Below are 13,436 nucleotides of genomic sequence, written 5' to 3'. Positions count from 1 at the left end.
CAGGGGGACCACCACCGCAGTCTGCCTATCGTGCCTTTCCAGGTCTGAGCGTCATTGCCTACGTGAGCGTCCCACAGTACAATGAGGGAGTCCCCAGACGGAGTGCTCTCCAGCACCTTCTCCAAGGAGTACAAAAAAGGTGGGTATTCTGTACTGCTGCTTGGTGCACATCCAAAAAAAAAAAAAACGGTCAGGAACTGTGCCTCCACCCAATGGTTGGATGTACAGTGAGTGAGTCGGAGGAGGACAAGAATGCCCAGACCTACTCGGCGCCTCTCCCTGTGGGCTACTCGAGTCTAATAGTCCCATTCCTTTCAAGTGGACTGCTACTGGACCCAACCTGTATGTGGAGGTGAGCCCGACTATAACTAGTCGTAATTTCTCAACTTGCACACCAGCTCGGGCGCTTTCTCTGCCAGAGAGGTGACATTTTAAATGACGTCATTTGAAATGTCACAGTAGTTTTGACCAATTGCTTTTAATCACGTAAAGCACACTGAGTTACCTTGTGTATGAAATCTGTTGTATAAATAAATTTGCCTTGCTTTGACATCTTGGAATTTTGGCTCGTACAGTGAAGAAAATAAGCGTTTGAACACCCTGCTATACTGCAAGTTCTCCCACTTAGAAAACATGGAGGGTTCTGAAATTTTCATCATAGGTGCATGTCCACTGTGAGAGATAATCTAAAAAGAAAAATCCAGAAATCACAATGTATGATTTTTTTTGTGATTTACTTGTGTGATACAGCTGCAAATAAGTATTTGAACACGTGTCTATCAGATAGAATTCTGACCCTCAAAGACCTGTTAATCCGCCTATAAAAGGCCATGTATTGTGAGACTTTGGGGAACAACCTCTTTTCCTCAGTCAGACCAGTGAAGATGGGTCGTGGCTGGGTCTTTCAACATGACAATGACCCGAAGCACACAGCCAGGAAACCAAGGAGTGGCTCGTCGGAAGCATATCAAGGTTCTGGCGTGGCCTAGCCAGTCTCCAGACCTAAATCCAATAGAAAATCTTTGGAGGGAGCTGAAACTCTATGTTTCTCAGTGACAGCCCAGAAACCTGTCTGATCTAGAGAGGATCTGTGTGGAGGAGTGGGCCAAAATCTCTCCTGCAGTGTGTGCAAACCTTGTGAACAACTACAGAAACGTTGGACCTCTGTAATTGCAAACAAAGGCTACTGTACCAAATATTAACATTAGTTTTCTCAGGTGTTCTAATACTTATTTGCAGCTGTATCGCACAAATAAATAGTTTAAAAAAAAAAAATCACACATTGTGATTCACGGATTTTAATATTTAGATTATCTCTTTCACAGTGGACATGTACCTACGATGAAAATTTCAGACACCTCCATGATTTCCAAGTGGGAGAACTTGCATTATAGCAGGGTGTTCAAATACTTATTTTCTTCACTGTATAGGTGATTGGTGGATATTTCCAACTGAAACTTATCAGTTGATAGAGAGCAGACAAAATGAAGGAGGAGGAGTTGTGAGAAACATGGCAAATAATGATTTTTACAGATTTATTCTAATATGATGCCGTTTACTGACCAAATTTTCAATAGGTGGTGACACATAACATTCCCCAAATGAGTTATTCCTCTCCCCACCCCTAAAACACACACACACACACACACACACACACACACACACACACACACACACACACACACACACACACACACACACACACACACACACACACACACACACACAAAAAAGCTACATTTCACTGAAACCCACCATGCGAAGATTATTTCGTGCTTAAATAGATTTAAAAATAAAAGGACAGATTGTTGTTGGGATATGTAATTATTCTTTAGCTGATAAGGTGATATGATAGAGGATGTTGTCTTACCCATTCTTAAAATGGATAACATGAGCTCTCTGCAGCCCTGTCTCAAGGAAGTATCCCAGTTCCTGGTCCTGGGAAGCTGGACCAGGCTTTGGGCTACGATTCTGAATTCCAGCTGACAATGCCTGAAAAATAAAAAGAACTGTGGGCAATCACCTCTTCAACAGTACAGGTTATAAGAGGGGTAAAATTACAATGCATAAAAAACAAAGGATTACTTAGAAAGTGAAGAAGACTTTCTGGAAAATTGGTCCTATTTTCAAGATAAAAAAGACAATCTTGAAAAGCAAGTATTCCATCCATCCATCCATCCATCCATCCATCCATCCATCCATCATCCATCCATCCATTTTCTTTGCCGCTTATTCTCACAAGGGTCGTGGGGAGTGCTGGAGCCTATCCCAGCTGTCAACAGTCAGGAGGCCGGGGGTACACGCTGAACTGGTTGTCAGCCAATTACAGGGCACATCGAGATAAACAGCCACACTCCCAATCACACCGAGCTAGGGTAGAGATCAAAGTGGACTCTCCAAAAAATTCCTGAAAATACAAATGAGAGCACTAGGGTGGTCCGGGGGCATGCCCTCCCGGGAAATTTTTGAAGAAATGGATGGCTGTGGTGCATTCTGGCGATATCTGTTAACAAAATTTTGACAAAAAATGAAAGTAAAATTTCTAAGTACTGACCCAAAAAAAAAAAATTGGGCAGAAGTTCCCCAAGGCAGAAGTTTTTTTAATTTTTTTACGCCGTCACACTGGCTCGCGATCGAAGCAATGAGCACCCCTGGTGTAACTGAATTTCCTTTGACATGCCTCATGATGATGACTTTCGACATAAATGCACTCGCATTACGTGAAGCAGTTCTGAACGTGCGCTATCGTACATGCTCAGTATGGTTAACTTGCATTTCCTGTTTCTGGGTGAATACAGGTTGTCTTGGAGCAGGCTTGTTTAGTTAACAACGCTTATGAAATAAACACGTAAATTAATGTCAAGACCACAGAATAAGCGACCTCTTGAGAGAATGCGAGGGGAGGGGCGTTATTGTTACTAGTGTTAGTGCCTCAACATGGCTACGGTCATGAAACCAAAACAACGAACTCAAATGCATGTTCGTTCAATGTTGTCAACTAATATCCGGATTAATTTTAGGAAATTTTTCCTCAATTTTCCAGAGCAATTTTCATGAAAATTTAAAAATCCGGAACTTTCACCACTGCTAGAGGCAATTTAGAGTGTCCAATTAATGATGCATGTTTTTGGGCACGACGAGAACATGCAAACTCCACACAGGCGGGGCCGGGATTGAACCGGTGAGGCCAACGCTTTCCAGCTGAGCCACCGTACCGCCAAGTTTTACATTAGACAAGCAATTTCATAATAACTTCTTCTTTTATTTGTGCCATTAGGGGAAACTACAGCACGTCATCTTTTTCCATGTTAGGCTATCTCCTGTATCCTCCTCTTTAACACCAATAGCCCTCCAGTCTTTGGTCTTCCTCTCGTTATTTTCCCTGGCAGCTCCATCATCAGCACCCTTCTACCAATATACTCACTTCTCTCTCCTCTGGAAGTGTCCAAAGGATCGAAGTCTGCTCTCTCAAACCTTGTCTCCGAAACATCTAACTTTGGCTGTCCCTCTATGGAGCTCATTTCTAATCCTATCTAACCTGCCCACTCCTAGAGAGAACCTCAACATCTTCATTTCTGCCACCTTCTGTTCTGTTTCCTGTTGTCTCTTCAGTGCCATCTTCTCTAATTCGTAAATCATGGATGGCCTCACCACTGTCTTATAAACGTCGCCCTTCTTCTGTCACATAACACACCAGAACCCTTCCGCCAGATGTTCCAACCTGCTTGGACCCATTTCTTCACTTCCTTTCCACACTCACCACTGCACTGGATTGATGTTATCTTAATTCTGTTAATTGGTTCCCACCACTTATTGCTTTTGTTGTCATTATTATTATCTTTCCTCTTTCTTAGCATGTTGTGCAGTGCAATTTTCTTTCTTTTTTTTTAACTCATAAGTATTGCATCTTGTCTTGTATCACCCAAGGGTTCCAATACCAAGAAAATTTGAAACCTAAAAAACATTCATTTGAAGCGAATATGTAAATAATTGTACATAGTTTTTGGAACGTTTGTTGTAAGGTGCTTTGAGGTGGTATAATTTTTCTCATTATTTTTTTTTACTACTATGATTATTGTTATTGTTTTTCCTTTAAGGTTAATTTCTTTGGTCACTTAGGGGTATGAACTTGGTTGAGGATGACCTACTAGATCAGATAATTGGAGATGAGCGAAACCCTCCTAGTCCGTCATTTATAAAGGTATTATTATCCCACTGGTAATGAATGTATCTCCCTTTTTTTTCCTTTTTCTCTTTGTATATGAAAATGTGGGGGAGAAATTCCCTCCCTCATTATTGTGTCATTTAAAAAAATAATAAAAATTTGGGTGTTCCTGACTGACTTGAAACAGGAGAGCTTTACTCTGATTTGACTTCAGACAGTGAGACAAAAATGTAGTGTTTTTTGCAGTGTATGTCAATTTCTGGGTTCAACTGTGCGTGTGTAATCCATCCATTTTCTGAGTCGCTTCTCCACGCGAGGGTCGCAGGAGTGCTGAAACATATCCCCGCTGTCATCAGGCAGGAGGCAGGGTAAATCCTGAACTGGTTGCCACCCAATCGCAGGGCACACACAATCAGTCAGATTCCAACTAATAACATGGATAAGACCAAAGAGCTGTCCAAAGACACCAGAAACAAATTGTAGACCTCCACAAGGCTGGAAAGGGCTATAGGGTCAATTGCCAAGCTGCTTGGTGAAAAAAGATCAACAATTGGAGCTATTATTAGAAAATGGAAGAAGCTAAACATGACTTTCAATCTCCTGTGGACTGGGGCTTCAAGCAAGATCTCCCCTCGTGGCAAATCAAGGATCCTAAGAACGGTGAAGAATCTCGCCAAAACTACACGGAAGAAGCTGGTCAATGACCTTAAGAGAGTTGGGACCATTGTTTCCAAAGTTACTGTGGATAGTACACTAAGAAGTTCTGGTTTAAAACTGTGGATCGCATGGAAGATTCCTCTGCTTAAATCAGCACACACCCAGGCCCGTCTTACGTTTGCCCATGACAATTTGGATGATCCAGAGGACTCATAGGAGAAAGTTATGTGATCAAGTGAGACCAAAATAAAACTTTTTTTGTCTTAATTCAAATCGCAGTGTTTGGAGGAGAAAGAATGAAGAATACCATCCCAAAAACACAATCCCTAGTGTGAAACACAGAGGTGGAAGCATCAGTGTTTGGGGGTGCTGTACTGTATTAGGGTGAAGATGAGTGGGGCATGTATTGTGAGATTTTGGGGATCAACATCTTTCCTTCAGTTAGAGTATTGAAGATGGGTCATGGCTGGGTCTTCCAACATGACAATGACCCCAAGTACACAGCCAGGATAACCAAGGAGTGGCTGCGTAAGAAGCATATTGTTAGAATTATTGTTTTATCATGCATTTGTTTCTATTATTCTTGCCCAGAATCATTCTCTTTTCGAGCGACCTACGTGACCCAGCGACGCCTGGAAGGCCATGCCCCACTGCTGACCTCAATGTGAAACTCCCGAACACTGGGAAGCGATGTCTCCCTTCTGAACTGAAGCATATACTCTTGAACACTGGGAGGCGATGTCCTCCTTCTACCCTCAAGCAGATACTCCCGAACACCATAAACATGTCTTAAAAGAACACCCTGCTAATCTCTAGTGGGTTTATCAGGACACTGTTGCAGCCTTGAAGAAAGATTTACCTTGGTGTCTATGTTAGTGTAGCCAATCCGTTTCACCATTTGTACTGAGTGAACTTGAAACCATGCAACCTTTTGACCTGAGGAAGCAATAAAAGGAGGCACAATGGTGAGGCTGACTCAGAAAGTGGTTCGGAGGTGCAGCTGGTCAGCCAACCCGTTCTCCTCATGAGAAAATTAAAGATCTTTTCTGGTCTCTAATTTGCATATTAATCCAACAGTTAGGTGATGAACCTGACACATATCAAGGTTCAGGAGTGGCACACACATGGAGACAAACAGCCGCACTCACAATCATACCTAGGGGAAATTTAGAGTTTCCAATTCATGTTGCATGTTTTTGGAATGTGGGAGGAAACCGGAGTGGCCGGAGACAACCCACGCAGGCACGGGTAGAACATGCAAACTGGTGGATGGGTCTGGGATTGAAAACGGGACCTCAGAACAGTTTGGCCAATGCTTTACCAGCTGATCCACCGTGCCGCCCCCTCACATAACATATAATACATAGGAAAAAAAAAAAAAAAAAAAAAAAAAAAAAAATATATATATATATATATATATATATATATATATATATAAAACCCCATCCATTCATCCATTTTTAGAGCCGTTTACCCTCACAAGGGTCACAGGAGTACTGGAGCCTATCCCAGCTATCATCAGGCAGGAGGTGGGGTATACCTTGAATCGCAGGGCACGTGGAGAGAGACAACAGTCGCACTCACAATCACACCTACGAGCAATTTAGGGTCTTTAATTAATTCATGTTTTTGGGATTTGAGAATCCTTATGTTCTCCAATAGGAATGGCTGTTTTAGCAAATTGCCTGAAAAGCGCATGAGCACACTGGCAAAATCTATTAACCTTTGAAAATGAAGACTGAAAACACACACCTTCTCAGCCTCCTGAAGGTACAGTAGAGCAATGTCTCCAGACTTTTCATAGCAGCTGATTATTTCTTGCTCTCGTTCAGTTTTGTTACGACTGGAGGAAGGAGAACCGGTGTTCTTATTAGACAGGAGTGGAGAGGCAGCTGGGACCTTTTCTAGACACAAACCTGAGGAAAAGAGATGGGGCAGTGTCAGAGAGTGAAAATATATAAAACTGAACTAGTATCTTTGAAACTTGGCCATTCAGCAACAGAAATCCATTGACATTCCTCCAAACTCCATCTCAGACTCAATCAATCAAAATCACAAAGTTGCACATGAACCCAATCATTTCAATTGGGGGTACTGGTTTTGTCCCCTCAGCCTTACTAGTGTTAAATCAACAACCTGGGCGGGGTTGAACGAACACTATCCCTATAAATGAATGCATACTTTTGTAGATGCACTAATGATTAGGTGTTTAGCTTGAGGAAACGACATTTGCCATTCTAAAATAAATTGTAGAGTTATCAAAACAATTGAATGGCCCATTCAAGTATAAATATTGCCTTTTTTGAATGCATGCACATGTAAAGCTCAGGCAGACTATTGTCTTATCGAAAGCACACTTTATTGCGTTTCTACTGTTAACTATTTGCACTGTATGTGCATACAAACTAGGGGTGACGTACTGGCACCGTGTCATTAAAAGTAGCAGTACTTTAAAGTTTAGCTTAAACCAACCAGCCATAAGAATCAGAATCAGCTTTAATGGGCAAATCTGTAAAAACACACGAGGAATCTTTCACCAGCAGTCGGTGCTGGCCTGGTACAACATTCATAACAAAGAACAAGGAACAAAATAGCAAAGAGAACACAAAATAGCAAAGAGAACAAAGAACAAGAGACATTTCTGTTTATAAGAATTATTCCTTATGAGACGTGCAAGATGTAAAATCTATATACATAAGTGTGTTAAAGGTAGTTAAAACCAGGTCTTGTTTGTAACCCCCGATAAATGAAGGACCACTGTACACACTTTTCATTTTTCAATGAGTGTCAGTACTTTGTAGGTTTGTGCATACATCCTTAAAGTATATCTTGTTATAGTATCTTTTTGGCTGTAGTACTAGAGTTACGCCGACTACTGATGTCAAATTCCTTGTGTTTTTGACATACGATACTTGCCATTATAGAGGATTGTTATTCTTCTTGTCATTCAACAGCTTTTTATTGCCAGTTGGTGTAAATTTTATTGCTTTCCAAAGCCACTTCAGGCCACAGCAAGTCAAAGAATGCTTGTGTTTATGAACAGTATTTGTGTGTACCTTTCGTGGCATAAGCTTCTGCTATCATAGAAAGCCTGTATACTGGAGCTCCCGCCAGCTGCATGTCATCCATATTGACCCTGTTATAGTGACCTGTAAAGAATTAACTATTACTTCACAAATATAACTCAGGGCATTTTAATAATACAAAATCAATTATGTAAAATATATTCTATAATGTGTGCATTTAGTCTAAAGGATAGCAGTTTGTTACCTAAGGCGTCTTTGTATTCTGCCTCGACATAACTAAGTTTGGCCATGAGAAGACTTGCTTCCTGGAGATAATCAGCCTGGAAGGCAGAAGATATACATTTGAACGTTCAAAGATTAGTGGATTGAATCTTTATAAAATCTTAACACATCAAGAAAGAGCTACAGCTATCAAGGTGTACAGTGTATACAGTCACTCACATTTGACGAGCACGAACGCGCTCGCACACCTCCGTGCTTGCAAATCTGCACAGCCGAGCACGAAAAATCAATCGTGTAAAATTGGTTACGACTAGAAAAAATAGATATTGAAAGACGTCGCTTATTTTGTGTAGTCTTGACATTAATTTACATGTTTATTTCATAAACGTTAACTAAACAATCCTGCTCCATAACAACCAGTATTCACCCGGAAACTGGAAATGCAAGTTAATCGTATTTAGCATGTACTGAAGTTAGGTTGAAAGTGAATGTTCAGAGCTGCTTCACGTACTGCGAACGCATTTACGTCAAAAGTCATCAACACAATGAGCCATGTCAAAGGAAATTCAGTTACACCAGGGGTGCTCATTGCGTCGATCGTGAGGCAGTGTGACAGCGTGCCCCCCCCCTGAAAAAAAAAAGATGTTAAGACTATCGTCCACCTCGTTGCTTGATTCAGGTGTGGCCAGTACGTCGAACGCATGCAAATAAAGGCGCATTCTAGCAGGCCGACCTATTTACGGCAGTCCCGTGATACCCCCCCCCCCCTCCAACAACACGTCACGACTGCCGACAGGAATGTTTGTTACAATATATCGCGAGCTTGTTGCCACTAACACCGATTATGTTGAACTAAACTTTCAGCATCTTCATTACGTTGCGGGTATAGACCGTTCATGTTTATTCCTTGACAGGCCAGTGCATTTAATTTTTTTTCAGATAAAGTTTGTCAGATCAAGAATTTTTACTGATGAAAAATGTTAAATACCGTTTTATATCCTGTTCTACTAATATCAGTTGAAATTGGAAATGATCATTTCTGAGTTTTCTATTTTAGTTTTAGTTATTTGTTTATTTTATTCTTAATTTACAGTTATGTTATATGAATCCAGTAAATTATTTTAAGGTCTTGAGATTCCATCCCTAATCAAACCCGGAACTTTATCTGCGAGCATGACTAGCCACACCCGTACAGTTTTTACATGTGAGTGACTGGTGTATATAAGTCTACAATGGTCTGTCGTCTGTCCATTTGTGTGCCATCTCGGTATTAATGGTCACCTTGAGGTTTCCTCTGTCCAGAGCAGCCGTGAGGTGCTTCCTGACCTCTACCAGTTTTGGTCGTGGACCCCTCGGACTCGCTCCCTGTTTAATTGGATTCTCCTTCAGGTACGTCTGAAACTTGCATTCCCCCAACAACAGCTCTCCGAGGTCATCTGAAGACATAAAAGAGTTGGTTAAAAATCAATCAATGAGGAGGGGTGGTGACACCTCCTTTAATCGAATGGACTGAAATACAGCAAGTTACGGTTGTTTATTGGTCTGATAGAGTCAAACCGAAATAAAAGCTGATAGAATTAAGTCATGGAAACAGTTTAAGAACATTGTTATGACTAAAGTATCAACTTTCAGGTAAGTCACTTATTGGACTCTAAAAGTGTTGGTTCTAAATACGCAAATACACCTGTACCTAGGTCGTATGGGTCAGGGCGACCACACTTCGCTACCCACTGGGTCCTTAAATGTTTCTTTTTCTTACTGGGCACAATATGCCACTGAGCCTTTCTCAGATTATTTCTATCCGAATTATGGCAAAATTTCACGATACAGTAGGGCATTTTCACGTGTCGAATGGTGGTGGTACTCCCATTTTTAAGAACAAAGGGGATGTTCAGAGCTGTGGGAACTATAGAGGAATAAAGTTGATGAGCCACACAATGAAGTTATGGGAAAGAGTAGTGGAGGCTAGACTCAGGACAGAAGTAAGTATCTGCGAGCAACAGTATGGTTTCATGCCTAGAAAGAGTACCACAGATGCATTATTTGCCTTGAGGATGCTCGTGGAAAAGTACAGAGAAGGTCAGAAGGAGCTACATTGTGTCTTTGTGGATCTAGAGAAAGCCTATGACAGAGTACCAAGAGAGGAACTGTGGTACTGCATGCGTAAGTCTGGTGTGGCAGAGAAGTATGTTAAAATAGTACAGGACATGTATGATGGTAGCAGAACAATGGTGAGGTGTGCCTTAGGTGTGACAGAGGAATTTAAGGTGGAGGTGGGACTGCATCAGGGATCAGCTCTGAGCCCCTTCCTATTTGCAGTGGTAATGGATAGGCTGACAGATGAGGTTAGACTGGAATCCCCTTGGACCATGATGTTCGCAGATGATATTGTCATATGCAGTGAAAGCAGGGAGCATGCAGAGGAACAATTGGAAAGATGGAGACATGCACTGGAAAGGAGAGGAATGAAGATTAGCCGAAGTAAAACAGAATATATGTGCGTGAATGAGAAAAGTAGAGGGGGAAGAGTGAGGCTACAGGGAGAAGAGATAGCAAGGGTGGACGACTTCAAATACTTGGGGTCAACAATACAGAGCAATGGAGAGTGTGGTCAGGTAGTGAAGAAACGGGTCCAAGCAGGTTGGAACAGCTGGCGAAAGGTGTCTGGTGTGTTATGTGACAGAAGAGTGTCTGCTAGGATGAAGAGCAAAGTTTACAAAACAGTGGTGAGGCCGGCCATGATGTACGGATTAGAGACGGTGGCACTGAAGAAACAACAGGAAGCTGAACTGGAGGTGGCAGAAATGAAGATGTTGAGGTTCTCGCTCGGAGTGAGCAGGTTGGATAGGATTAGAAATGAGCTCATTCGAGGGACGGCCAAAGCTGGATGTTTTGGAGACAAGATTCGAGAGAGCAGACTTCGATGGTTTGGACATGTTCAGAGGCGAGAGAGTGAGTATATTGGTAGAAGGATGCTGAGGATGGCGCTCCCAGGCAAAAGAGCGAGAGGAAGACCAAAGAGAAGGTTTATGGATGTGGTGAGGGAAGACATGAGGGCAGTTGGGGTTAGAGAGGAAGATGCAGGAGATAGGCTAAGATGGCAAAAGATGACACGCTGTGGCGACCCCTAACGGGACAAGCCGAAAGGAAAAGAAGAAGAAGAAGAAGAATGGTGGTGGTACTGCATGTGATTACACCACATATCGGCCATGATATCGTTTACGCACAGAATATGTCACATTCGCGCAAGTAGGTCATGTGACATGCCAAAATGGTGGCGCCCATCAAAATTAGCAATTGGCGATAAAAATCTTCTCAAAACACCATTAAATGGTATCAGATCAACCTAAAATTTTCAAGGTACAGTACATATGACATGACCTATTGAATTAAGGCTTTTCATTGTTCAGTGGAGTATTGTTCTAACCCATCCCTGAGGAATATTGTGCAGCAACTGGATCCGTGCTGTGCACAGAGCGCACATCGCGATCTTGACCGTACCTTGTTCACGAAAGTTGACAGGAAATTTATCTTGCACGTTGTGGTAGGGAACCAGAAAACTTGCAGAGTGGTAATGGGAGAGAGCGACTATGCAAATTCCAAACAGAAAGGCCTCAAGTTAGGCTGTTAAGGGTAGCCAAAATATATAATCAAACTATCGCCGCACCGTCAAAGCCTATAAACTGTGCACCGAGATTAGCTGAGGTGTGCGTGACAGCTACTACTGTGCTTATAAACATACCAACCAGAATTATGACAGCTAATCCTTTTGCTGACCCCGAACTAGAGCGTGACATTATTAAAAATAAACTGCATTCCAAAAAGGAAACATCTTTTAAGATATTTAAAAATCATTGTTTTAGAATAATCAACAATTTTGCCATTTTCAGGAAAATCACTACACAGCTGGTCCATGAGTAAAAGAGATTACGATACAAGACATTGAAATGTAACTGGATGTGAAAAATATATTTTCAAGCAAGTGCTTTAGTTGGTATAGAGATCGTTATATTTAAATTTTGAGCATAAAAAGAACATAATGAGCATAATGGGTGCATTGTAGATCTCTTATTCACAGCACTAAATGTAAAAAAAAAACTTGGCTTTCAATTGCTTTAACATGAATAGAACTTCCTATATTCGTTCTTAATCTTAGGAAGCAGGTATTGTAGAAGAATGTAAACTAGACGAACTTGATCTGATATTACATTTTCGTACAAGTATGCACTCCAAACTAAATTGAAGTATTGGCTGCATGGAGGCGGTGGACAGCATTTGTACTGTATATCCTTTTGCTATCCTTTACGTCGTATGTGCGTGATGCCAGTAGGACTATCAAATATTCCATTACCATGATTTCAAAATGAGGCATAATTAGGAGAGATATAGAAGTGCCCTACCGACGTCTTCCTCTTTCAGGAAGTACACACAGGAAGGATTCCGATGGGGAGGAAGGCCTCTTGTACATTTGGCTGAATACACAAATCCATCTTACCGTTTGATATCAACTTAGCCGAGAGTTGTCGAACTAACTCCGGTATCTTGTCCCACTGTCCCTCTGAACGGCAGCGCTCTATCTCGGTCTCCAGGCGTGAGCCGGACTTCTTGGCTGTCATTTTGGGGAACGGGTTGTTCTTGGACCAAAACACCAAAGAATCGCTTTGAATGTGCAGCAGTCACTTAGCGTACACGCAACTACATTTCCGGTTGTGCCTTTCAAATTAAACCAAATATGCTTGGTGTTTTTAGATTTCATTTTCTACTCGCATGTTACATTTTCAATCAAATTGCGTTTAATTGATTGTGGAACTTGAGCTTCGGACCGGATCCATACAGTAGCGCCTATATAAAGACTCCTTTCATGTAAATTGAACGTTTGTGATCTATAATTACCTCCACTCAACACTAGAGGTGCTGTGGTTGTCTGTGAGCCCTAAGAATGTAAAAGTAAAGCTTCCAAAATTAAACACTTTAAATTTTCAATTCCACTATATATTGTCTCAAAATTGGTCATCGGGCGTTATTAGCAGGTGTATAATTAATTGCGTGCTATTACATTGTATTTCCTTGACGCCGCCATGTTGAATGTGGCAAAGTATAAGGATTAGTGTAGCTACTCATTTGTTGCGTGGTTGTTTATGTACGGGGCGGTTCTGGACTAGCAACACTGTATGGCGAATATACGTCTTCAAGAAACGGGCCAATTTTAGTCTATGAAGACACAGATAGGAATTTTAGACTAGATAGGCAGCCCGGCTAAATGACATGCCTACCTAATGGCCACATTGGTAAGGGCACCAATGCAATCAGAGGCAATCATATTTGTCACATTTCTAATTTCTCTACATATTTTCATGGTTTACTTT

General features: G+C 41.6%; 1 protein-coding gene across 2 annotated transcripts in view; it reads right to left on the bottom strand.

The window, feature by feature from the left end:
- ttc7b (tetratricopeptide repeat domain 7B) overlaps positions 1 to 12,894 on the bottom strand; it is a 39,628-nt gene extending 26,734 nt beyond the window's left edge. Inside the window, exons 1-6 of one of the 2 annotated variants that reach the window (XM_061843861.1) lie at positions 12,566 to 12,894; positions 9,352 to 9,506; positions 8,093 to 8,168; positions 7,879 to 7,971; positions 6,575 to 6,738; positions 1,871 to 1,992 (exon numbers count right to left, since the gene is read on the bottom strand). In XM_061843861.1, coding sequence (XP_061699845.1) covers positions 1,871 to 1,992; positions 6,575 to 6,738; positions 7,879 to 7,971; positions 8,093 to 8,168; positions 9,352 to 9,506; positions 12,566 to 12,686 — 731 coding nt within the window. In that variant the 5' untranslated portion in view covers positions 12,687 to 12,894. Of the gene's footprint in view, positions 1 to 1,870; positions 1,993 to 5,681; positions 5,755 to 6,574; positions 6,739 to 7,878; positions 7,972 to 8,092; positions 8,169 to 9,351; positions 9,507 to 12,565 lie in introns of those variants that run through there. The other variant, XM_061843862.1, reaches the window with a different exon arrangement.
- Positions 12,895 to 13,436: the final 542 nt, after the last annotated feature.

This window comes from Syngnathoides biaculeatus, chromosome 15 (genome assembly GCF_019802595.1).
Source record: "Syngnathoides biaculeatus isolate LvHL_M chromosome 15, ASM1980259v1, whole genome shotgun sequence".
Lineage (NCBI taxonomy): Eukaryota > Metazoa > Chordata > Actinopteri > Syngnathiformes > Syngnathidae > Syngnathoides > Syngnathoides biaculeatus.
The sequence above is the reverse complement of the archived record's forward strand: the minus strand, read 5'-3'. Positions and strand labels throughout refer to the sequence as shown.